A 27,082-nucleotide genomic window follows, 5' to 3' on the forward strand; every position below is an offset into this window, starting at 1 on the left:
CAATCGAAAAGCCTAAAGAGCTCAGCATTGATCTGAAAGAGGGCATTATTGATTTATACAAGTCAGCAATGTCACTTGGGGCCATTTCAAAGCAGTTTGTAGGTATAGTTGCCAGTTGCCAAAAACCAGTTTGCTTTTATTTGGAATTAGGTTATGTTGGCTGGGACAGGCTTCCATACAAATCCGCCCTGATGGTGTGAGAGAGAGAGAGAGACACATTTTTTTAAAATCAGTTTCCAGATCAGTTTACAGAGGGGAGGTGTGTTAGTAAATCTGTGTTTTATTTTGAAAGCGGCGAAAGGAAGTCCACTGTGTCGCCCTGGACTGGATTATGATGGGGTGCTCAAATCGTGAGGGAGGGAGGAGTTGGGTGTTGTCTCGCTCTCCGAGCTGAAGTCGGGTCTCCCAGTCGACTCCAGATTTAGCTAGCAACACGCCGCACTACCTGGCCTGCCGCTGCCCGCCGTCCTCACAAAGTCTGCGCCGAATATCTCCGTCTAACGGTTCACCATGGGAGTCGAAGGCTGCACCAAATGCATCAAGTACATGCTCTTCTTCTTCAATTTCATCTTCTGGGTAAGCAGCAGCCTTGTCTGTTTTTTTTTGTTCACACATTGTGCGTTCACATCGGTGCTTAGTACCAGCCCCCCTCTGCCGATAGCGGTTTGGTTTTGTTTAGGCTTCGAGTCCGTTATGAATGAACGGTGATGAATCAATAACATTTACGGCACACCTTTCATTTTCAGCGCATTTAACGCTGTATCGCCATAATAACCGTGCGGCGGCCCTCCCGCCACCAGGGGGTGATTATGGCGAATTTAGGGGTAACCAAATTTATGGAAAAGGCACGTTTGCTTTTAACGTTGATTTACGTAACGGGAACCACCCATGACTAGGTGGTGAATAATTCTCGTGTTTTATTATTAAACAAAACAACGTAAATGAGTCAGCTCCGGTGTTAAATCAGCATTAAGTGAAACGCATGTATCCCCACGATAGCGAGCCCAGTCGTTAGTTGGTGTATCGTGACATAGTAACAACGCGAGGGTCATTAGTTTGAATAAAGTTTGTGTCCCTGTCAGAAGCTCGAAGACAACAGAGGCTCACGATAAACTGGTTAGGATTTTAGTACGAGCCTTAAACTAATGGAGACTGACTTGCACGGGCTTGGAAAATTGCTTTGTTTGGATTATATCCTCCACCCAGCCTGTGTGTGTGTGTGTGTGTGTGTGTGTGTGTGTGTGGAGGGGGGACCTATGGTGAGTCAAGGCCCAGCGTTGGGTGATGGATCATGGAAACATTTGTGGGTGTTTAGTTTTTTACTCTCCTTGTGTAAGAGCAGCTGGATAGTCTGCTCTCTTGAAGCTCATTTCTTCATGCACTTGGTACTTTTCTTTCTTGATTTTTTCATTCAAAAAGTGAAACTCTATATATTTTACTATAGATGTCAATATCAACAGATTGTTTTGTGGTTAAATGGCACTACTAGCAGTTTTTTTGTATTATTACCATGGTTGGTAGGTTGGTATGGTTGTTTTCACCTTGTGAGTCAGTGTGTGTGTGTGCGTCATAATGACGAGCTGTGTTCTTGGAGACTCCTGTTGCAGCAAGAACAACCACAGAGGCAGTTTTGAGAACTTTTGAGCCAGGTGTTTATGTATGTCTGTCTGTCTGGACAGATTTTTTCAAGACTGTTGCCACAGCCTTCAATGATGCAGTCACCAAACTTAACTTGTGTGTAAAGTTTGGTGAAAAAAAAAGTAAATAAAAAATTATGGCTGAGTTCATAGATATGTGGTCCAAGTATGGGTGCCAGAAGAAGGCCATCGAAAGCAGGAAATATCCAAGTGAAATTAAAGTGTGTGAAAATAAAAAGTAACCTGGTCGCAGATGTCAAAGATTGAGTTCATATGCTAACTGTCATGAGAGGAAAGCAGTGTACCAACCGTTCATGTTGGACAGCAGCTTTGCAGATGTCTGTGCCCAGCTAAAGGATTGGTGCTTGGATCAAGTAACTGGTGTCATTTAAGGTGTGTCAGATTTAGTAGGCTTCAGCTGTTAATTCAGTGTGTCAGAAACATGTTCAGTCAACATTTAGGTTAACATTAAATTGGCAGATACCGAATATAAATGGACTTTTATCAGAACTGGGGCCAAAAAAGTGTGTAAAAGGCTCTGTTGTCCTAAATAGCTTTTTTGCTCTTTTTACATATTTAATGTTAAGTGCTGAAAAGTGACTTTAATGTGATTTTTGATGCATTACAGCATCCCTCTGACTCCTCCTCTTTAACACATATTCCACTTTAGTCCTTTTAGTTTTATTGGCTGCTCTAAAGAGGTCTCTGAAAGGATCTGTCAAAGCAGACAAGTTCACTCCGTCTTAAGAAACGCTTTAACAGTAATGTGCGGTCATAGAGGAGCTGACTGCGGAGGCTGGCGCGCTTTAAAAAGGGGACCTCCTGTTGCCATAAATTGCATTGGGCAGTGTTTGGGGGGGGGTGGTCCTGTGGTGGTATATAGATAGGAGTCTTTTGGGAACTGCAGAGAAGACCCAAACTCCCACTCTCCCTCCCCCAGCATGCTCAGCATTCTACAACCCCCTGTACTCTGGGCAACAGGCAGAAATAGACACTGGAGAGAAAGCTCACAGAGGAACATGTGTGGCTGTGCAGGGAGTTTAAACCTCATCTCTATGTTGAATCTCAATCATAAGAGTCATAAAGTGTGAGGTTTAGCCAACGCTATTATAACTGTCCTACAACACATTTAAACTTGCTAAACATTATCACATGGTAATAGTTTTTGCTGAGAAGGAGCTCAACTGCATTACACTGTCAGCCTTGTAGCTTGTAGGTACACTCTCTTTGGTGCCAGTGGGTTGTAGTAAACATGATGAGGGTGGCCCATGTGTTTTGACATTTTTCTGGGTTTTCCTGGAATGTGTTGCGACAAAGGCTGTGGTGGAACGGGCAACATATGGTGAGATAATGTCTTTGGCATCTGAGGCCAAGAGGAAGAAGAGTTGTAGTTATCTCAGTTGTCTCAGTTTTGATTATGTGATTATCCAGTATGTGGTCTGTGCTGTTACTTTACTTTATTATGAATAGGTGACACATTTGTCTGTTCTTATGTTTTTATTCTTTTATCAAATGAGTCCTTTCCATTTTAATGCTCCTCTGTTGGCCCTCTTAGTCTTTACTGTACTGAATTAGGGAAAACTTTGTGTGCAACAGTGCTCAGTTATATCCTAAAAATGCTGGGAACTGTTAAGCACACTCAATCACTCTAATGTGTAGATAGTGAAATTTGATGCCAGCAGGATGATGTATGGTCTTTAAAAGGCTTACCAGTAAAAATTTCCATTCACCAAATTAGAAATAGAAAAATGTTCTATTTGTTGGATAGAAAAAAGGACATTTGATAAATAGAGAGCTGGAGAGGTTTTATGGGTTGCCTGAGCTGCGCAGGTCCTTAGCGGCTGATTTAGCTCACATCTGACCAATCCAGCGATCTGAATATGAGACTTGTCTCAAACTATAGCTCTGGTAATGTCTGGTTTGAAATTGACACATCAGCCTCTTAAACTTCTCTCCTGACCTGCTGCTCCACTCGGGGACACTCCTCCTCTGGAGCTTCTCCTCACTGTCAGTGTGTGCTTGTTATGTAGATAATAGGCAAGCAGCTTCTACTAGGCTGTCCTGCCACTGCTCCACCAACCAGCAACTTAACAGGCCCAGAGACGCTGCAGCTGCGACCTTACTGCGGCAACTACGGTTTACAATCAGCTGCATTAGATCCACTCCACTGAACATACAGTAAAGAAATAACATGCTAGATAACCAACTGGACTAGACCCACCTCTCATCCAAGAGGCTCCTTCAGTTGTAACTTACTGGAGGGATGTTGCAGGCTTTTAAACTTTGTGTGGGAGTGTCCTTACAGAGTCGGTAAGGACACGTATGAGCTCTGATTTTCAGAGTTGTTAGGTCCACCTGTCGGTCATTCACCAAGCCGGCCTTCATGTGGGTTGCTAGGGCTAGGTGAGCCCAGGGGTGAATGGTTGTTAAGCTGTCTGGAGAGGGAACTCAGTGCTGCATTGTAGGTGGGTGAAAAGTAATGTTGTAGGCTACCTGCTAAAAAAACATGCCCCGCTACTGACCCGTTCTGCTCTGCTTATGACCTCTGGTGATGAGTCTGACACAGTAGGTTAAACATGCCGGTTCTACAGTGATCGTCGCAGCGCAGTTGGGTTTTAAAATGGGGCACAAAGCAAAACTGAGTGAGTAAACACACTGTCCGTTTCTCCAGAGGATGACTCGTCGTCTCAAATTTTTCAGCAGACACTGCTGCAACCAAAACAGATGATTAATGATTGATTAAAATGAATGGGAAAATCTGAGTTATTTTGCAACAACGCTGGATCCAATCTGAATCCACTCTCCGCACCACGACATGCTGTGTGTTGCTTTATCCCTCTTGGGATGCTGACACTAGGAGTGTGGCTAAATCCTTTATTCCACCTTTGATTTCGAAGGTCGAGATTGTAACGTAATTTCGATAGATATCTGACTAGCTCTAAGAGACTCAACAGTAGCATACTTTATTATTGGCTAATGTCACATGTTGCATGTAAAAACACAAACTCATATGAGCAAGCTGTTGCTTTCAGACAGGCTATATACAGGCTAACGTTACAACAAAGTGCGTTATCTGGGAATTTTCATTGGTGGCATTCTTCTCACATTGTAAACACCATAGGATTGTGTTGTGTTTGGAGCTTCTCCCCTTCTCCTCCCATTTCCCTACCACGTCTTTATATCTGCCACAGTGGCACAGATCAACTAAATTATTTAACTGGGACTAATCCCATGTTTGTACATAGTTAACATTTAGAACTTTTTTTTTTTTTATCTGCTTTAAATGTACCTTAAAGGGATATTTTTCAAGTTTGTAATATCAACATGGGAGTGTAAATGTATGTTTATTGTTATTGCAACAATCCAAAACAATGACAAATGCTGTCCAACTCAAACCCAGCAAGCATCAACAGATGAGCATTGACCTGAATGTAACACTCCTTAAGAATACTATCTTCACACTTGTAAAGGTTAACTAAATGATGTAAATCGGCCTGCAAGCTGTAGCCACCCATTGAGCTATTGATTTTGAAAGTTTGTCACAATTACAGATGTCCAGGCGTCCACTGCAAACGATTCACCGTGGTCTGCCTTTGGAGAGGGGGAGGAGGGCTCTCTGCATCAGCTGTGTGCTTGGTCAGCAAGTGGTATTTGAGACTAGACGTACTCCAGTGGTAACTCAGTTCACATCGACAGTAAATGCAAATAAAATTGTTCTTGTCGAGAAAACCATCTGGCAGGGCTTTGAAGCTGGACCTGCCTTTCAAAAGACCCTTTGCTTTATCCATTTCTGCTCAAGGATGTTTGTTTTTGCTGCCATCCACAACATTACTGATGCATCACTTCATGATTTCCCAAACAATTAAGCTGGCCGAGGGTCATAACGTGTGCGCGGTAATCAAGTGTCCAAAAACTATACACTGTTAAGAAGAATTTGTGTAATGCGTTGTTATCGCATTCTGTTTTAAATTACTTAATTTCTACTGACAATAGCAAAAATAAAATGCAGATACAGATGATTGACCAACCACTACTTTTAGCTACCGTTTTGACTAATGCATCGAAGTTTCAGTGATTCTTAAAACTTGGTCTGAAACAATACTGTGGTTGATCCTTTCCAAAAGCTGCCAGTCCCTCTGACTTAAACATCCCAGATGCGATAATTTGGTCTCAAAAGCCGTCTTATGGATTTGTAATAAACAAGTTTTTTACTTTCTCATTGAAACCGCTGGCTACTGGATAATTGTGAGTCACACCCCTTTGGTTGTCCCTGACGCTGTAGCTAACCTGGAACCAGGACTTTTCCAGAGCACAGTTACTGGTATCTGTCGCGATGCTTTTCTGTTTCATCACAGACAAGTAAAAGAAACAGAGATTTCCATGTTCTGTTTGGGTCCTGCCCCTTTTTCATCATGTCTACTAAGTCTGTAAATGAAAGCCTCTCAGAAATCTGTTTCAATCATGCTTAAGCTTTATGCATTGCAGTGACTCATCGCAGTGGTAATTCACGTGGTAAGGAGGTGGGGAGTTTACTTACAGTTAGCAAGTCATTCTATCGTGTGTGTGTGTGTGTGTGTGTGTGTGTGTGTGTGTGTGTGTGTGTGTGTGTGTGTGTGTGTGTGTGTGTGTGTGTGTGTGTGTGTGTGTGGAATTCCGGCACTCATGCCAGTTATGGTGTTGTTCTAGTTGCTAGGCATCAGCTGGCTGAAACTCTGGAATGGACCATACTAAAGAAGGAGAATAAGGAGGAGTAAGGGTGGCTAAGTCTGTCGGTTAAGATCTATTCAGATAAACTAGTTGCTTCTATTCAGAATTTGTTTTTGGCTATATGCTCTACTTTGGAGGTAGTAAAGTATGAGATTTATAAAATACCCAAACCCATGTTGAGCAGAGGGGTTGCCATCAGTGGTTTATTTTACTGCTATTATGTGCTTGTTCATATGTTTCTGCTTTGATGTAAGCTATTCCATGTTATATTTAGGATTAAATTGTCCCGGGCCAAACAAAGAGGCTCAAGAAGGCTTAAGTCATTGTAGACCACCTTAAAGAACAATGCATTTGAGTAATAAGGTTACGTGCATTGTGAAGGGTTTCCCATAGGAAATTGGTTAGCTGAGGAGGTGAAAGGTTCTCTCTCACACACTGACTATGTGACTCACACAACAGTGCACACAAACTTTTGCCGACAGGCTGCAAATATCCAAAAACTATTGTGAGCTGAATAATGACTCTGTCAGCTGAAGTGGAAGGTCAAATGGTAGGTAACCATCTCACTTTGATATGATTAATGTTATTTGTCTAGATTGTTAAAATGCGTTCTTATATAGTCACCACAATTAACAGACCAAATAAAATGATATCGATCTGGACAAATAATTTAATCTGTAACATAAATGATAATAGCTGCTACTACAAAGAGGAACAGTCTAATTAAACCGTTAAAACAGTAAACAGATTAACAACAATCCACTTCATCTGCAGAAGCCTGTATGCAAACTTCAACAACATTGAGGAATAGTGATAGTCAGTTTACATTGCCTTTCAACAGAAGTGTCATATCTGAAACTTGGATCAACCCTGATTAAGGAAGAAACTTGAATAAGATGGCTATGAATATAGTTATATAAAAAGAACATTATATAAGGAAAAGGATATTGACAGTGCATGTTAAACATTCTTAAGAGATCAATATATCAGGTCATTATATGATTCGAATTGTCCCATAAAATAATATTGCAGAAAAAATCAATAAAGAGATCATCCATGGATCACCAGAGATTACAGAAGGCCTGCACGAAGAAAAATTACACCATACAAAGGTTTCATAAGACAGAGAATTAAAGTATAAGAAAATACAAGAATAGGTTAATTAATATTAAAAAAGGAATGTTGGAAGGACTACTGCAGTGAAACATTTGATGATAATCTAAATAATGTTAAAGGAATATGGAATATATTGAATAATAATATTACAAATGGTTCTAAACAAATACATTAGGTTCAGTCTTTTATTGTCAATGATTCTGAAAATTATAATATTAACAATGTGGTAAATGGCTTTAATACATCTTTTGTGAGTGACAGAACAAACTGATCATCTGTGACAACCGAAGAAATCAGTGATTATTCTATAGAAGGGAATCCCAGAGCTATGTTTCTTACAGCAGTGGAAGTGAAATAAATGATATTGTTAATAAATGTAGGAACAAGACGCCTACTGTCTTTAACGAAATACACATGACCGTAGTAAAAAAGGGTTATTGGTGGGATTTCAAAACCACTAACATACATCTGCAGCTTGTCATTCCAAACCAGTACATTTCCAAACAAAATGAAAATAGTTCAAGTAAAGGGTTAGTTGTTTTTCATTTTCGAGTAGACTGTCAGATTGGAATTACAAGAGAAATCACTAATTTTCTTGTGAACTCATTGACACTATGAGCTAGGGGGATTTACAGGACAGTGGATACTTTTTGAGGCTGTGTGGGTCATACAGTACACACTAGACTTATTTCTTTTAACCTGTTTCAAAGATTCCAGGGAAGAACAGCAAACACCTGCTTTCATTTTGTGCAGGGATGATTTTTCTGAATTTGTGCTGCCTTATCAAATTTTACAATTATTTTCACTTGTGCTTTTGCCGGTCTGCTATGAACAATATGTTAAATGTCATGTCTTAATGTAGAATATGTGTATGAACATCTTTCTAGTCACTAATTTACTGATAATATTTCTTGCATGTTCACTGGTATAGTCAGAGTAAAGACAGAGAGGCAGAGAGCTTCGCAGAGGCCAACAGGGCAGGGAGAGTCGCTGGCATAAAGTAAATATTGATGGTTGAGACCAAATAATGACATCACAGTCTAACACAACATTCTCATCCTAATGTTATTTTAAAATGAGATATTAATATCTGATTTCTTTAAACCATACACAAACACAAATTTCAAAATGATGATGGCACCAGTTTGTCCATTTCTCCAGTATTTCTGTGCATTGCCTGAACTGCCCAGCTTTTGTTCAACAAGAAATAGTTAAAGCAGTTAGCTCTCAGTGGTGTTGTTTTAACATCACTGTTTGTGTGCATATAAGACACTGAAAAACATAAGCTGTGTTAAGGATGTGAGCTTTAAACATGTTGGTGGCTGGATTTTTTAATACTGGTGTTTGCCTTTGTGGCTGTGTCCCCCTTGCAGTCTTGCACTAAGCTACATTAGCCTGCTGCTGGGATATACTTGATCTACTTTGTGGCAAGAAAGCGAACAAGCGAGGCCCCGTTTAGCTTGGTGGGTAGAGCGGGCGTCCCATGCTCAGAGGCTTTGTCCTCGCTGCAGCGGACCCGGGATCGACTCCCGGCCCGGGTCCTTTTGCTGCGTGTCACTCCCCCTCTCTCATCCTGTTTGCTGTCCAAGTCTTCAGTTGTCCTATCAATAAAGCCAAAAGGCCAAAAAAATACTTAAAAAAAAAAAAGAAAAAGCGAACAAGCTTATTTCTAAAATGTGGAACGATATGTAATGTAATCAGCACAATGAAGTGCAGTGTACTGAACAAAATTAAATGTACTGAATAAACTGTGTTGTGTTTTATGTTACAGCTTGCAGGAGGTGTGATCCTGGGTGTGGCCCTGTGGTTGAGACATGACCCCAAGACCAGCAACCTGCTGGAGCTGGAATTTGACGGAGCTCATGCCCCCAGCACCTTCTACATCAGTATGTATCTCACCTGTTGAGCTAACTGGGGTTATGGGCCCTATTTAGATGGTCTATAGCGCATGGTCTAAAGCTAAAGGCACTAGTGCGTTTAGGGCCGTGTCCAAGTCCATTCAGATAATCTAGGCGCAAAGTGCAGCACACGGCACAAATGGGTTGTATTTAGACTCTGAATTAGTCACTGGTGTGTTTTGGGCGGAACATAAATCAAACCAATCATAGTGTCATCTGCCATTCCCTATAAGAGCCAGGTGCACCAGGGCAACATAAATATGTCTGGTGGTACTCGTCTTTGCTGATATGCTTTGATCTGCTGATATCATCTATCCCATCAACAACTCTGCATGACTGCATATCATATGATGAGGGGAAGGAGTGCTACTGCGCGTCCCTCTGTTTGTGCACGATTCTCAGTCTGTGGATCATGCAGGACGGGTCACCCTGACCGTTAACTGGTGGGATGAGAGGGTGAAATACGTCCGTAATGAAGAAAATATTAATGAAATTACCTGCAGTGATCCTCCAGCAGCAGAGACAATATGTGAATCTCTACATTAACATGCACATTTGTGCACGAGGAACAGCTGATAAACTTCATCGATTATGTAACACTCCTGACTCGTTCCCTCGTTTAAAACTACAACTTTTAGTTTTGTGGATTAAAACGCGCCACGATTTTTGTTACCATACTTTACTGCGTTCATGGAAATGTTTAACATAACTGAAAGCAACTTCCCGAATCATAAAATCAGAGTGTATGAACGGTATGAACCCGCCTGTGTAGGCGCATCTAATGCGTCCTTAAAATAGCAGTAAACAGAGTGCGCTTTTGAATTTAGACCAGCTTTTTGTTGGTCTGTGGCACTGTCACATTCTGCTGCCTCAAGATAGCAATCCACCATCAGTGCACCTCCCAGGGGTCCACGGGTGAGCTATTGCTATTTACCCAATGTGGGCGCTGGGCATAAAAGTGACAACTGCATCCGTCTGAAACTAGCATTGACACTTAGGCTGCGCTGTGTGTTGTGCTGCGCAGAGCATAAGATAGAGCCCTATAAAATACGAAGTGGATTTGATAAAATATTCAATACTCTCCAAAATACAAACTAATACATTAAACATATGTACGTCAAACTTATTTATTAAAATACATATAATAAATCCTGATATGTTATGTGATCACTGTAAAATTCCATGAATTTATATCAAAGCCAAACAGGGTTGAAACAGTTTTACCCTACCTTACCTACTTCACCTTTCATTACCTCAGAGGAGGGACTTCTTTGATGAATGCTACCTAAACAAATGCAGTGATACATGTAGCAAATGTGTTTTATTAAAACTGTATAGCTATATCTGAAGTATTGGCATATCAATGTCTTTAATGATATTAAAAACCTGATCACAGTGATGTTTCTTTGCTGGCTGCAATGGAATTAAAGTGATATAATGATAGGTCCACATTAACTATTAATGGCCAGGGTAAGTGGATGTCCTGTAGGCAATGCGGCCCTATTGATTGAGATGAATGTGATATTCATTATTATTAAGTTAACAAATAGTTATAAATCTCCTTTACCTGAATAGTTTGATGAGTAGTTAGTTTGAGTACAAACCATCAACTATTATGAAACATGATATTAACAGTAGTTTTGTGGTTACCATCTCTGTTCCACTGAAAGCATGTGTTGTGGTTCTTTTGGTTCTTTCCAAACTGTCACAGACTTATGAGGAAGAATGTCTGAGTAGTCGGAAACAAAAACCAGTAGTGCCAATTAATTGAAATGAGACCATGTTACTTACTTTCTGAAGCAAGAATATGACTGAGAGGACAGCCTCTAAACAGCATTTACAAATAGTTTACAGACCTAAAGTCCCTTTGCTACTTGATTACAGTCTGTAAAAACCCAGTGTACAATTGTGCAATTTAATTGAAACAGCTAATTATAAATGTAAACTGTAACTACATCATTATTCATTCAACAGCCAGATTTATATCCCCTGTTTGTCCCATAAATGCTGGTAAAAGGAAAATAAACTCAAGTGAGTGTAGTACTTGAAAATGTGTTGTATTTTGGTGCTTCCATCAAGCTTTCCTAATTGGTCAATTAGCATAATCATAGTTGGATTGAAAGTATTGAAAATAAAGTCAAGCAGCCTTCGACATTAACTATCTTGAGCAATTTTTTCTCTACAATAGGTACAGAGAATAGTGTCAGAAGAAGCTAAATAAAACTATGTGCAGCAGGGCCAGAGGTGAAACATAATTTCAGAAACTATTTGAAGATGAATTTGCCAACCACAGCATAGTTTTGATGACAGCCATTTAATTTAACATGGATTTAGGCCTAGTTGCAAAGCTAAATGACACTGCTTTGTCACAAAATGCAAAACACAAAAACACAATTAAATCATACTCAAATAAAATGTAATGATTTTGACAGCACAACAGTACAGTAGCATTATTTCATGCAATTGCATATACTGTACAGGACAGTTAGTACAGCGCTGCCCCTCAGAACCTGCGTGTGAGAATATAAAAGTGGTGTGAAGCACACTACAACAAAGTGGGGCGGTCCGGCCTCTCCCAGATCACCAGCGACTTGTGACCAGGACTAACAGAGGACTCACAGCTCATCATATGACTCCGAAAAAGTTTCACTCCCACATGAAGTTAGTCACTCTCACCTCTCAAGCTCCGCAACCAGCATCAATTCAGATTACCCCAGTCACTTCCTCCCATCTGCATAAGCAATCTGAGTCATCTGCTTCCTGAGGAAAGAGTCTAAAAAGGGAGATAAAAGGGGAGTTGATCGAAAAATGCAGAGTTTGTATGATTACAAAATAAATGGGAGAAAGTCGCCCATCTACATCTCAAACACAGCTATAGAAATGGAGGGGGTGTTTGGATCATTGTTTGTGCCGACCTCTGCAGCAACATAGCTGCGGTTGTTCAATGAAAAAAGCCTCAGCAGTCAGAGAGGAACCACTCGGGGACTTTCTCAATGATTGCATCCTACCCATTACATAAAGCCTCCCTCTCATTCCCGAGGAGGGGAGAAAAAGCCTCGTCAGTGTAGGAAAAAATTCCTCACTGGCCCTCCCTTCTCCGTCCCCTTCTACTCCTCCTCACCGACCCCACCCGTCTTCATCCTTTTCTGTGAAAGTTTTCCTCTCCTTCTCTCCGATCGGTTTCTTTCCACTGTTGCTCCCCCCCATTTCCCCATCTGGTTATGGTTAGTGTTCGCAGTCTCGCTTACCCTTATTTTTCCTCTAGTTCTCCCCTCCCTCCCTCCCTCTCTCCATCTCTGTCTGCTCTTTTTCCCTCCCCTCCTCTCCTGTCTTCATCCCCTGCTGCCAGGAAATTTTCAATATGGAGTCCTACATCTGCTTCTCCCCTTTCTCTCACCCCACCCCCTCACAGACACAATTACCCAATGGCCACCCTTGTTCCGCCTTTCTGCAGAATTAGACACACAGTCAGTTTCTCTGTAAATAGTAAAGTTTTTTTTCATTTTCTATCCCTGGATGTCACTGATGTCTAATCTCTAAAGTATACCAACATAAAACAACCAAAGTCAACTGAACCACAGCAGAATAATCATTTCAAGTGTGCCCATGTTTTCTTGTAAAACTTAATGAACTGCACTTTTACAAAATCATATGGTCCCCAGATTGTAATTTCAGATTAAGAATGTAGGTCAATTCAAACTAACAAATGGTTAAATGTTAGTTTGAATTATTGCACAGCCTTGCAGTAGATAGACAACTTCTGGGTTTAACGTTGGTCTATGATACTTGCCTTAGTGGTGCAAGTGTGCTCTACTCTGAATAGGACCTTCATTCAACAAATAGAATAATTGAATATGTTTATTTATATAAGTCACAAGACTGGAGCTTGACATTGTAACTTATGAATAGGTTAGAACTATGGTAACTACAAGTTTAAAGATTATTTGAATTATAACTGACTTTGAGTTTATGATGAAAAAAAAAAAAGATGTAATGTAATTTGATTATGGGTTTTACATTAGAGCTGCAGTCTGTAGTGACGCACTGGATGGAAATGAAACCAACATGACACACTGTAGTAATTGCTGTATGCTGTATAGGGACTTTAAAGTTATCCAGTAGCACCTCACAAAAATAGAACTGGAGTCAGAGGAATATCCCCTCTGAGTTCCCAAATTGTTTGGAATTGAATAGAACAATCCAGGTCGAGACTGGAACTTGAGATGTGCATATTTCACTGTTGTTTGGACCTATGCACATGTTGCTGCACATGATCACTGTCATATGCTGCTCTTCGCGTGAACTGGACAATAGCCTCCCAATATTAAATCACAGATTTTCATTTCGGGGAATGCAGCCACGAAGAAGTGTAAGGTATTGATCGAGAACAAAATAAAACACAGATGTGATTATTGATGAGCAAATACAGTTACAGTGTTACATTTGATGTCAGACATCTGCTGGATTGTGATCTCTGATAGAGCATGACAAAGAACATAAAAATACTGTAACTTGCTTATACAAAAATGATGTTCTAACTAATAAAATTATCTAGTTTTAGATTTGTTTTTTTCTGCAACTTGGCCAGCGGAAAACCATGTCAGCTTCTGAGGTGTATATGGCAAAAGTGTTAGCAAACAGTTAGCTATTCAAGTGGACATTAGGGTTGGTATTGGCAACCTTAGCATTAATTGTGAGTCATCGGACTTAAATATTGTCACCTGACAAATGTTAATCAACAATTCATTCCCCTTTCATGTTGGTCTTTGTCTTACAGCTTGTTCATTAAAGTAAAGGACACTAAAGTTATTCTCTCTATCGTTTCCTGTTTAGTCTGCAGTGTTCTAAGAAATTCCATCTTTAAGGTCTTTTCCATTGCATCCATCCCAATCTGAAGTCGAATCTAATGTCCTTACATGGCTGGACTGCAGTATTCATAATTATCTACAAAATATAACATGGAACAGGAAGCAGCAGAAAGGAAGGCTTTTGTATAATACACAATAGTCAGATGACTTCACCAAGGTTTCTAAACACATCTGGATAATAGATCTGGAGGTACGATATTCTGTTTGCTTAGGGAGGTACCACTTTTACTATATGTTCTTTCGAGCTGTCAGCAGATGAACAAACTCAGTAGGCATAAATAATTTCATGGTTGTGCTAGTTATAAAAGAGAAATAGGGTTGACAGTCTTAAGACAGTCTGAAAAATGCATGCAACAAAAAAATGTAAAAGAGAGACAGCAGGGGCAAATCAAAAGAAAAAGCAATGAGAAAGACAAAAACTAAAAGTACAAACCATGCAACACCGGGAGCCAAACAGGACCAGAGAACAAACAATGCAGGAGCAAGATGGGGAAACTGACAAAGACAGGAAGTGGAAAGTCACAACAAGACACATGAGGACATACTACAAAATAATATTTGTCTAATGCTTTGGTTTGTACAAAAAATACCTTATATTTATAGACCCATGACAGCAATCCCAGACATTGAGAGAAATCTATTGTGAAGTATTTGGATGACATCACCATCATTGGCTGCATTACAAAGAACGATGATAGTTCATATTGTAAGGAAATCAACATCTTGCACAGTGGTGCACAGAGAATTACTGCTCAGACACTACTCTGCTATTTGGCAAGCACTTTGATTGATTTTTTTTTTTTTTTTTAACTAATGCAAGACTTTGTAAGTTAAGCAACAATTTCGTATTTCTACCTATTACATCATGTGGTCCTTTTATTTGTAGCCATGAAATTTTAGGGGATCGTGACAAATCTCATGGCAATGCAGCAATGTTAAGAGTCACATAATCCATCAGCTCCTTCTCAGACTATACAAGGAAGATGCAGACGGCCTGAAGAGTGGAAACAGAGAGCATAATGGAAGAGGATCCATGAGTAAATTTAATCAAGACAAATAGGAAAAGACATTTAAGTAAATGGAATTATTGAGAGCATAATTCCAAATGAGCAAATGCATTAAATAGAAAAGACAGATGGGCGGTGACAAGACAGGGAGAGATTGTGATTGCCATACAGCATCGGGAGAGGGAGGGGGGATTGTGTCAAACTAGAAAGCCGCAATATAAAAGATGGAGTGAGCACTTGGTCAGCCCCCAAGATATCGATTTATAAATTAGCCTGAGTGTGTGTATATGTGGGTGGGTGTGTGTGTGGTGTGGGTGTGTGGTTGTGTGGGAGAGGGAGTGGCTCTTTGAGTAGAAAAGAAGAGGGGGATGGGGGATATGACTTACGGGACCAGAAGCGTTAGTGGTCCAGAATCGAATTATATCTGAGCTGACAAGCAGGAGTAATGAGACTGGGGCTGAACACAGAGAAATGCACTCCCAGCTGGTGCCCAGTGGGCTTATTTAGTAAAGAAACTAAGTATCTACCAAGTATCGTTCAGGGCTGGTACGGATAGACATTGTAAGCAATCAAGGGGACTGATAACAGATATTTGGAACTGATAAACTTTAGCTGTACAAATGGAAATCATGGTTAGAACATTTTTGAATTACCAGTTTTAGAATGTAACCGTACTTGAGTGTTGTCATTTTCCGCTACTTCATACATTCCACTACATTTTTTGATAATTTTAGTTAGTAGTTACTTTGCAGGTTCACATTATTCAGTGTTGATAGGCCACTACTTGTGACGTGTAACAAATCAAATAGTCTTGTGGGCGGGACATTGGGTGATTGCTAATATCGTACATTTCTGAACCATTAAGCTGTATGTGAATGCACCGCCAATTAACGGTTCACTTCTCAAACGTGTCTGCACACGGTTAAGACCAATATTTGTCAGTGAAATAAATGACCTCACTGTAATCTTAAATTATCAAAATTTAACTACTATATGGAAAAATATATTTAACAAGCTAAACACAGGAAAGTCTTGGGTAAGTCATTTGTATTTATGGAACAAAAACTTGCAAAAACAGCAGATTGGTCTTTAAAGGAAAAAACAAAAAGCAGTAATTTTCTGTGGATTAAGGGCTGTTTTTCCTCACAGGGTCTCCAAATTTAGAAAGAATACAAATTTGTGTGAAAGTTGTTTACTCACTAATTTATTATCCAAAGTCAACAGCTGTAGTATAAGCATGCTCCTCCTCACCAGTCTTATCTTTCCACCCAGCTTTTACCCAGCCTGGATCACCCTGCATCGGACCTTTGACCTGACCTTATAAGCATATTTTTCACTTCCTTTTCTCAGCTGTTAGACTATAAAGGCCAGTGCATAGCTGGGATTTACAACCACACACCTCACGAGGTTAACGGAACTAAGAGCAAGACGCAAAGCAGAGAAATGGCTGTTGAAAGCAAATTCACGCCTGTCTTTCTTCCCATACTGCATGCCCTCTGTCCTACAAAAAGTTAAATATTAACCTGCAAGTATACAGCATATCACATGAAAAACATGGAGGTCTCTGTAGAAACTGTGAGGTGAGATGTGCTTAATGAAAGAGAAACCAATGTCCTGGATGATAAATGATGTGTGTTATTTATGGAGCAAGCGCTTTTCACAAGAAATTACTCAATTTGTTCTATGGCCGTAAAGGCAAGACTGTGCCTTCTGCTGGTCGTCATGTGTTATTGCATCCACACGGGTGCATTAAAATGGCTTCAAAACCACAGTGGTTTGAAAGCCTTTCAGTGGTTTCCATTCTTGTAATAACTGTTAACATTAACTTGTTTGTCTCTTTGAAGCATCTTTGAAATCATGTGGTCAAGTATGCTGGATATCCTCATATCAGCCCTCTTATTTCTACCTGTATGTGTGTTTCCATGGATGGTAATCAATCTATACTGTCTAACTGTCTATCTGTCTGTCTGTCTGCCTTACCAGGTGTCCACATCCTGATTGCTGTGGGCGCAGTGATGATGGTGGTTGGTTTCCTTGGATGCTATGGTGCCATCCAGGAGTCCCAGTGTTTATTGGGAACAGTGAGTTACAGTCACACAAAATGTTCTCTGTGGAGTTTTAGACCTTTAGTAACACCAAGGAGTATTTTTTTCGGTGGGTGGGTCCATTTATTGCGTATGAGGAAGCCTGGCTTGCTGAATTTGAAAAAAAGCTTAGCAAATGCATTATGAGGAAGGAAATACATTCATTAGCTTGCAGTGTGTGTGTGTGTGTGTGTGTGTGCGTATGTGTATACTTAGAATGTGCAGCTAGTGATGGGTTAAATGCAGAGGACAAATTTCGGGTGTGTTTGCATATCTGACAAATAAAGATTCTTCTTCTTCTTATGTTATCTTGCGAAAGGTGCTACAGAGGGGCTTGTTGCAGATATTCATTGCAGTTTACAGATGCTAATAGTGCAAAATATGGGTTATGCCCCTTACCACAAAGTTATACTTTCTAGCTATGGTAGCATCATAAAAATTTGTTGGAGTGTTTATTTGACAACATTTTGTCACCAAGTGCAGGTTGAGTCATCAACATTTTCTCACTTTTCGCCAGGAAACAAATTCTGAAATACCATTACAAATACCTACGAAACAACTTTTTAGTCATTGTTAACCCTGCTCCCTCCTGGCAAAAGATACAGAGGTATCAGTTGCCATACCATTGGACTACAGAGCAGCAATTCATTATCAACACGTTTTTTTATAAAATAGATTTAGCTGGACTCAAAGGACTCAAACATTGTTTTTAAATTCTTGGTATCTAAGTAATGACAATAAATACACCTTCTAGCTTGATGGATGAGATATGGAGAGAGATGTATGTGATAAAAAAGACTTTAACATTGAATTTGACTTGATGGGGTCTTAAGATATAGTACATATTGTGTTTTTGTGATGCAACATAACTTTTGTTTGTATACTAGAAAAACTCCACAGAGCATTTTTGAATTCAAAAAATATTTTGTCTCATTAAGCGATTAGCTGAATGTTTAAATGGACCACCTATATAATGTCTCTGTCTTGCAGTTCTTCGCCTGCCTGGTCATCTTGTTCGCCTGTGAAGTTGCAGCAGGAATCTGGGGCTTCATGCACAAAGACACTGTAAGACTGCCAACATACTCTAGAGTTTGAAATAGGCATGCAACATTGAGCCCAAAAGTTCAGTAAATACCAATAAAGACCAATTTTTGTCAGTTGCATTTTCAGATGTACTTTAATATGCCATTAGACTGAAAGGTTCCCACATCAAGCTGTGAAAGTGAGACTCAGCAGTTAAAATTTGTAGTAGCATGCAAAACATCATTATCATGACTACCTACATATACTGTCTACTACCTTAATCCACTCTTAGCCACAGTTTTGGCTCTCATGTATACCATCACTGGAGATCTTAAGTATCTGTTTTTTTTAACAATTACCCATTGATTGTTGAAAAACACAGAAGCTTGAAGGTACTTGAAGGTTGATCTACTAAAGGTTAATCCTTTATTCCTCAAAGAGTCTTAACCTTCTAAACAAAAAAATATTACATCCACTGTAATATGGAATATACAAATGATAGATATTTTTTCACATTTCCCACTTTATGACTGTATTTCCCTAATCTAAACAAAGATGGAAGACAGAAATCCAAATGTCTGTGCTCATGTTTTATTTTAAATTATATTTGTCTATATTTATGTGACAACATATTTTCATACAATCAAAGTGCGTATATTCTAGTGTTGTACAAAGTGTATATAAATAGAGTATAGATAGAGTATACAAATGCAACTTGAGAAACAGGCTATAGGTTGAAGGTTATCTTATATCATACACAATTAAGAATATTTTTGAGTCTGGGGAATCTGGAAATAACTTCAGACCATAAGCAAGCATTGTTGAAAAACCCTTGGGGTTAAAATACAACTTTAGTTCTTTAACATGGAGATATTTTTAGTCTGAATGCCCTGTCAATTTGTCTTAAATGTAATTTGTGTGATGTTTATTGTGTCGTGTCTCTTCCTTACACTTAAGACTAATGTACTTGATAACAGGTCAAAGTACGTTTGAAGTTTGAGGCTGAGCTCCTAACAGTGTCTTTTGTCCTGTTTCAGGTGTCGACGGAGATGACTAACTTCTATGACACTGTGTATGACAAAGCCATGGTACAAACCATCAGTGACCAAGACAAGACAAAGGCTGCCGCCTCAGTGCTCAAGGTCTTCCATGAGACGGTATGAATGTACATTACATACATAATACTTATATCAGAAAAATTCTGTTGAATTTTTGCGCAAGTTAAAAATATGCACAATCACCTGCCTTAAGTCAACGGTTCATTGATAAAACCTACCAGCTCGAGTCTTCACTCTTTTGATGATTTGTTCAATCATTTACATATTGAATAAACAACACACATGTTGATGTACAATTCAGGACCCTTTTTATGACTTTTAGTTTATTTGCATAACTCCAGTTTTCTGAGTAGCATGAGTGAGTGTCTCACTAGGGGTAATGCCCCCGCGGGCCCTCAACAGAAGCTCTTTATTACATTCAACCATACGTTCATGTATGTTGTAGGGGCCCTCCCCCTATTTAAAGGGTCTGCATGCCATCATTCATCATTAACAATTTTAGCCCACCTCTTCCTCGCTTCACACTGGGGATGCAGGATATTGATTTTTTTTTGCCGATATCCATTATGCCAATATTATACAACTCGACTGGCCGATAAACCACGCCAATGCCAATTTCACAAGTGAAAAGGTATGTTAACATAACCTCTGTTCACAGAGAACATGTGAAAAGTGGATTGTACAACTGTTCATCAGGGATTTTCCACTTTCCAAACATGCTATCAAAAGCAGTTGGAATTGCAGCTGCCGTGTGAATGAAGGACAGCCTTTTTAAGTTCAAAGTTTTTATCTGTCCATTGTGCCGTGAGCCTCAGCATGCTAACAGGGCTAAAACTTGACATCCAAATGTCTGTTGTAAAACTCACCCAATTGACATTGGCAGTGAGCCTATTAATGTTGTTGTGAATGACCACTTGCAATTCAGGTAAGACCACATCAGAAAAATACCTCTGACTAGGGAGTGTGCAGCGAGGCTCAGCATAGTCCAAAAATCATTGGCATCCAACAACCTCACCAATGTAAATGGCTAGCTGTCAAGTCCATCAGGCTCTGTGTGATGCCTTTTGCCGTTGGATGGTCTTGGCTGTTTTGCCTGGCTTTATCTAAGGACTGGATAAGAGACTGCTGGTGATTTATTTTTTCCCACTGCTGGTTACTTGTTGTTTTCTCCTTTTCCTTATCTGCTGCCACAAACTCATTGTAATTGTCAGTAAAACACTTCTATTATACCTACTATACTTCTATGGATAATTAAATTTGCAGTGTTGAAAGACTTAGTCTTGGCTCCTCCTCGCAACACCAATGTTGAGCAGTCATTGCCAATAGCAGTTTTGCTGTCCGTATCCATCCATCTATCATCTACCACTTATCTGGGGTCAGGTCGTGGAGGCCGTAGGCTTAGAAGGGTATTCCAGACATCCTTCTCCCCAGCAACACTTTCCAGCTACTCCAGGGAGATCCCAAGGTGTTCCCTGGCCAGGTGGGATATTTAGTCCCTCCAGCAAGTTCTAGATCAGTCCCAGGGTCTCATCCCAATTGGTCGTGCCTGGTACACCTCTCAAGGGAGACGCCCAGGAGGCATCCTAATGAGATGCCCAGACCACTTCAGAGATGATAAAATCGCTATAAATTATGTCACTTTAAAATCTGTCTTGAACTATTTATGTTTTGCATTTTTAGGTTACTTTAGAAATGACTCTATAGAGGACAGAGATAATCACTGTGTTGTTTTGTGTTTCAGCTGAGCTGCTGTGGTAAAGGCGCAGGGACCTCTGTGCTGACAACATTAACAGATAAGTTTGGCCTAACTGACTTCTGCCCCAACTCTGGAACCTTCGTCGTAAGTGCAATCATTCAACTCAACAATTGTATCACCACTCTCATGCATTAACAGCTTGGGCAGTCTGGGAGGTTTTGTTTACACTGGATAAAAGCGAGACTTTTCTTGTCATTTTGAGTAGGTTACATTTCAGATCAAATAAAGTTCAAACTGACCATATTTATATTCATCATTATTCAGAAGGTTGTTCAATACCACATAATTACTGTGATGTTTGTTCTGATGTATTTTAATCAAAAAATGGACATTTCACACAACAGATACCTCTTCTTGTCAAAGAATAGCTGGAGCTAATGTTCCTGAGCTTTTGATTGCTCTGTTCCATTTCGGTGTAGCAGGAAGTTACGTCAGTGTGCCTAATGGAAAGTAGCCAGTTTTAAACAAAGTGTTCACCAGGGAATGTGAGTTAGATTAGGAGACTGATACAGACTGATACCACTCTCTGTGTGTTAAGTACAGGGGGTGCTTAACACACAGAGGCTGAGGCGGGTATAGCATAGTGAAAAGTGGGCTTTTGAAGCAGGGAGAAACGGCGAGTCTGGACCTGCTAAATATCAGAAATATTCCAATACCTCATAAAACACATGAATTAACATTTTGTCTCTTGTTAAATCTGTTAAATCTGTACACAAACAGAAATGTAAAAAATTACAAAACAATTTGCGGTTTCATTGAGAGTTACATGTTGGCAGAAAAACTGTGGCAAGTCCCTGTTCCTGGCTGTTGTTCACAAGAAATCACTACAGCAAATAACTTCTGTATTTACAGTACAATAATTGTACGTGAATGTTTGGGTTTGGATTGAACATAAGGGATTTAATATGTTACCACTAATTAACAGGTTATGGCTTTAAAGGTGCTCTCTGTGGTACATTTTAAATTTAGACTGAGCCAAGCTTCGTCCCTTTGCTTCCTGTGTTTATGATGAGCTTAGATAAACCCCTTCTGGCTCCAGCTCCATATTTAAAGCACAGATACACTGTCAGGTCAAGAGTCAGTGGACACCCCTAGTTATTGTTGAGTTCAGAGGTTTCAGACGCTCCCGCTGCTAACAGGTACATAAAATCTCTCGCTGTTGGTAAAATGATATAATGTTGTGCACATGCTTGTGGAGAACCTGTGTACCTAGTTTAATTTTCTTAAAGGTGACAGAATTGAAGAACTATCTTGTTGTTATGTTGCAGCACGCCCTGCGAATTTTATGAGCAATCGCACGATAATAGTTGATAGATGTAGCAGGGTGGTAAATATTCACAACCATGCATTGAACTAAAACCAAAGCATGTCCACACTGACAGTGCTGGCACATTCATGTTTACCAGGTTATTCTTATATAATCACCATGCTGATTTTGCAAATTAATACACTTACATTTGCTTGTCAGCACTAAGATGGTTGATATTATAACGCTATTATAGCATTTATGCAGTTCCTGCTAGAGCCAGAGAAATTACTGTACTTAGTAGTATTTTTAGCATTGCTCTTGCATTGATGCCAGTTACATTCTAAAACAGGTTGGTTAAATTAGTTTAATAACCTTTACCATCACAAGGTTGCCTGAATTACAAGGCACAGCAAATAGTCCTAGCAAAGTTGATATTTGCTAAACAGTGTTAACTCCTCCTTACATTTGCTTTTCCCAGCCTCTGAATAAAGAAGAAGCCTGCCTGGACACTAATGGGATGGTTTTTAATCTGAAAACCTAAAGTCAAATGAGCACTTTTGTCCCTCTTGACTTTGAAATCATTTTACAGGGCAATCAAGTTGTTCTTTCTACTTTGGAGCAGATATCAATTCTATGTTTTGATTGTTTTCCTTTGCAGAGTTGCCACCAAAGGATCGATGAGTTGTTTTCAGATAAGATTTACCTTATTGGTATCGCTGCTCTGGTGGTTGCAGTCATTATGGTGAGAACAACTACACATCACAAAAACGTGAAATCTTTAAATAACTTGGTGTATTTCTGCCCTGTGTAATAAGTGCACTGGTTGGGAATAGTTTCATCTGAGGATTAAAAGAACATTTCATTGTAATAATATGAAACCAACACTTGTCCATGTGTTCATCCCCCCAGATCTTCGAGATGATCTTTAGCATGGTGTTGTGCTGTGGGATCCGGAACAGTCCGGTGTACTGAAGCAATGGGCTGCCAGTCTACTCGTCATGAGGGAAGGACAACCTTGCAGTGTCTGTCTCATTCTCTTTCTTTTCCTTTTATAAGCAGGAAACATCACATATATTGCTTGCTGGATTTCGTCAGCTCTTTGAGAAGACAACATAAATCATCCTTCATTGAGCGTTTTCATTACACTGTCAAATATTTTTTTTGTTAGTCACACATGCTGTTATGCATATTTAACCAGTGCTATCCTAACCTGATATGTAGATATGATATCACTGTGTCACACCTGAGTTACACTCACCAGTCCTGGTGCTCTAATCCTTTAGTGATTCTTTAGTTGTTTAATGCTTTCTTGCCTATGATCATGCTCTTATATTCTTGGTTTTATCCATGTTTTTCCACTGTTTTATGTATAAACTGTATATAAATATATATATTAACAGTGCTTTATGACTGCCTGAGCATGGATATTATATTACAGTTGATCCGTCTTCTGTATTTTTCCTGCACACTCTGCTTGTTTGTCTTGCCCTAGACTGAACCAGAGGATGGTGTATATAACCAGCGCTGTTAAAGCACTAGTGTTGGCCTCACCATATATGCCAACCCTGCAGGAACTGACTAACGAAGGAATCTCAGTTGTTCTGGCTGTTGATTTGTCTCTGGGTGTTTGTCATTCATCGATTTTCCAAAAGTGAAAAGAGTGAGAAGAGTGCTCAGTATTTCTTCATTAGTTGTCGTCAGATTTCCTTCGACAGAATTAACTTGTACAAATTTGAATCTAGTCCTGTAATCACAAACGATACCTAAAAACACAAACTTCTTCTGCTTGGCAAGTTTTTGAATAGCATGGTGAAAAAAAAGGTAATTCATTTGCATACAGAGCAAGTCTGATTGTATTATTTCTTCCATGTAATTCTAATGAATTTTAATTAAATTAGCATCGAAAGCAGAGGCAGAAACAGAAATCATGCGTGACTGAAACAAAATTGTTTTGCCTCAGAAATCTCTCTGAAATATATCTGGAAAACCCTTTTGGTGTGATCTTTGTGCAAGTGGATTTGAAAGATTAAGATAAATGTAAAAGAGAACTGTACCTGGTGGTTCAGCTCTGGAAGAAATTGGCATGGTGAAACTCCAGCCTGTCTTTGCAACAACAAAAAGATCCTTCGTTTGGTGTTCCGGATCCGGGGTGTCTCGTCTGGTTGAGTCTAGTCCCGTCTCATCTGACATCTTGTTGTGTCATTGTCCTGTCCCCCCAGCCTCACAGCCTACTAACTCTACACAATGTCCCTGTTCATGTAATTACTGCTCCCTGTGCAGGGCAAGAACAGGACAAAAGCAGCTCCCTCAGTGGTTTGCACTAAGCTTCTTGACCCCCTTGCTTCTGTTGCTTAGATGTCGGTTTGGCCTTGTATACACCTCAAAAACAGTTTGAGCTAACGTGTTTGTGTGCACGTACAGAACTGGGACAGACACAATATCATGAACACCAGTTAAATTGAGTCAAAATAAGTGCAACCTCGTTCCAGCACGTAACTCCCCTTAAAACAACTCACCTTACCTTGAAATCAAAAATCTAAAATTTGTCAGTAGGATACGTTTGTGTTTTCCAGAGCTATATTAGATTTGAAGTGTTCATGATTTTGTGTCTACTCTCTTTCAGCTGTCCCAGGCTGTTTGCAGTAGTGATATTTGTACTAGCATATAACACCACAGTCACAACAGCTACAGTGTTGACGACAAATCAGTTTCAAGTGCCTGCTGAAGTTCAGGCTGTCAGAAAGCTCCCTCCTGGAAACTTCACATGCTGTTTGCTCAGTCCAGCAGGGTATCTACTCCACCACCTGATAGGCTCAACTATATTTTGCCCTGAGGCTGCTGCTGACGCTAACGCACCACAACGCTCCAAGTTTGACGGGTCATAAACACGCTCACATTAAATCATATCATCTTGTGTAACCTTCCTAACATTTCATAACTGAGAACCAGTAAAAGTGTCTTGTAATATTTACAGCTCTGAAGTATTGTACTAATGAAAATCATGAAGGCTGTAGAAAGACAATGTATGCCTTTTTTTTTTTTTTCTTTCTTGTATTGTGGTATCTTTGTCTGGTACGTTGTCGAAGGAGTCTGGGCAGAGATGGAGGAGGATTTCGTGGCAGTGCCGACTGAGAGGAAATCAGACCTTCAACACATCAGCTAGTTGCGCCTCAGAATTATTAAAAAGGTGATTAGGGCTCTAGCTTTGTTTGTCTGACAGTATTGTCCATGTTTTTGCCTTTTGAATTAGAAACTGACATTCAGGACCCACTGCCACTTAAATCTTAACCCCTCTCTACCCTTGTAGACTTTGGTTTGCCCAAATATAAAGGGATTAAATGTATTTTACAAATAAAACTGTCAGGTGATCTTGTCTTTTTCTTTCTTTTTTTTTGGGGGGGGGGGGGTTACTAATATGAAAAGTGGAAGCCAATAAAAATGTAAAAGATGATATTGACTTAAAAAGGGAACACACAGGAAGGCTAAAGGAGACTGCAGCCAGTGAGTGGTTCATTTTACCATCTAGTCAACTGACTCGAACCTTATATGTCCTTCACTGTGATAGCCGTGTCCGAAGGCATTATGTTTCCGGGTTGTCCATCCATTGATCCAACCCATTGTGGAAATTATATCCCAGGAATCCTTAAGGGAATTTTTCAAAAATGTGTTCTGTTGGTACAAAGAACAACTGATTAGAATTTGGTCAAAAGTCACAGTGACCTCACCAAACAAAAACACAATGATTATGGCCATAACTCAATCATCAAGTGTCCACAAGGATAAAAAGATGAAGTGATTACATCATATATTAAAAAAGGCGAAGGTCAGCTTCACAGGGATATCATAATATTCTGCAAAAAACACTTCTCTGGTCAGAGATTCAACACTAACACTTGTGTCCACATATCACATTTGGTCAGGTCCAGAACTAGTGAAGCTTTTATATAAAAAGTTATCCTAGCTTATTAAACCATAGTTACAACTTATTTCACTGTTAACAGACAATGAAATGCTTCATAAACCAAACTAACAAAAATCAGTTACAACTTTATAATCGCCATCCAAATAATGTTTACAGATGAACTACACAGTATGTATTTACTATTTAAAAAGTATAAACATCACTTACAACTTGACAATAGTCAATTGCTTAATACACTGCTTGTAAAGCATGTCAACTTTTGTTAACTGTGAAAAAATATTAAATTAAGTTTAATTATTAATTTAACGTTTATTTATGATGATTATTATAATTTGTTGCCAGTGAGAAACGCCTCAGACCGGGGCTCTCATGTGGTGAGGGGCATTTTGCTGGGTCCTCTTGTTATTGACTGTTCATTGTGAATTATGCTCACATCATACACAGAGCTTATGAGTCTGAGTAAAAGGGCACATGTCTCTAATTCTGTATCTGAGCTAACACTGAACACTGAACTACACTTGAAACAGCAACAGGGATCCTCAAGCTTGTAATGATGAAAGCTGCTCACTTTCACTTCTCGCCTGTGTGAATCAGCTGAGCTTAAGGAGTGTCAGCATTTCAGTTTGACCTGAGAGAGAAGGGTTATCCATTTTTCTGCTTTCAAAATAAAACAACTGGGACAGTGGCGTTTTTTGACCACGAGATGGAGACAAAGGCAAGTGTTTGGGCTCTATATTTTCCTCAGTTCCCATTTTTT

The 27,082-nt window shown here is 39.6% G+C and overlaps 1 protein-coding gene across 1 annotated transcript; it reads left to right on the forward strand.

Moving 5' to 3' along the window:
* Window positions 1-321: 321 nt before the first annotated feature.
* Window positions 322-25,772, forward strand: LOC115580205 (CD81 antigen). The gene is made up of 8 exons (XM_030414278.1): window positions 322-576; window positions 9,232-9,346; window positions 17,217-17,314; window positions 18,308-18,382; window positions 19,378-19,497; window positions 21,140-21,238; window positions 23,062-23,145; window positions 23,313-25,772. The coding sequence occupies exons 1-8, from the start codon at window positions 511-513 to the stop codon at window positions 23,373-23,375; spliced, it is 720 nt and encodes a 239-aa protein (XP_030270138.1). The 5' UTR covers window positions 322-510; the 3' UTR covers window positions 23,376-25,772.
* Window positions 25,773-27,082: the final 1,310 nt, after the last annotated feature.

Source organism: Sparus aurata, chromosome 4, assembly GCF_900880675.1.
Source record: "Sparus aurata chromosome 4, fSpaAur1.1, whole genome shotgun sequence".
Lineage (NCBI taxonomy): Eukaryota > Metazoa > Chordata > Actinopteri > Spariformes > Sparidae > Sparus > Sparus aurata.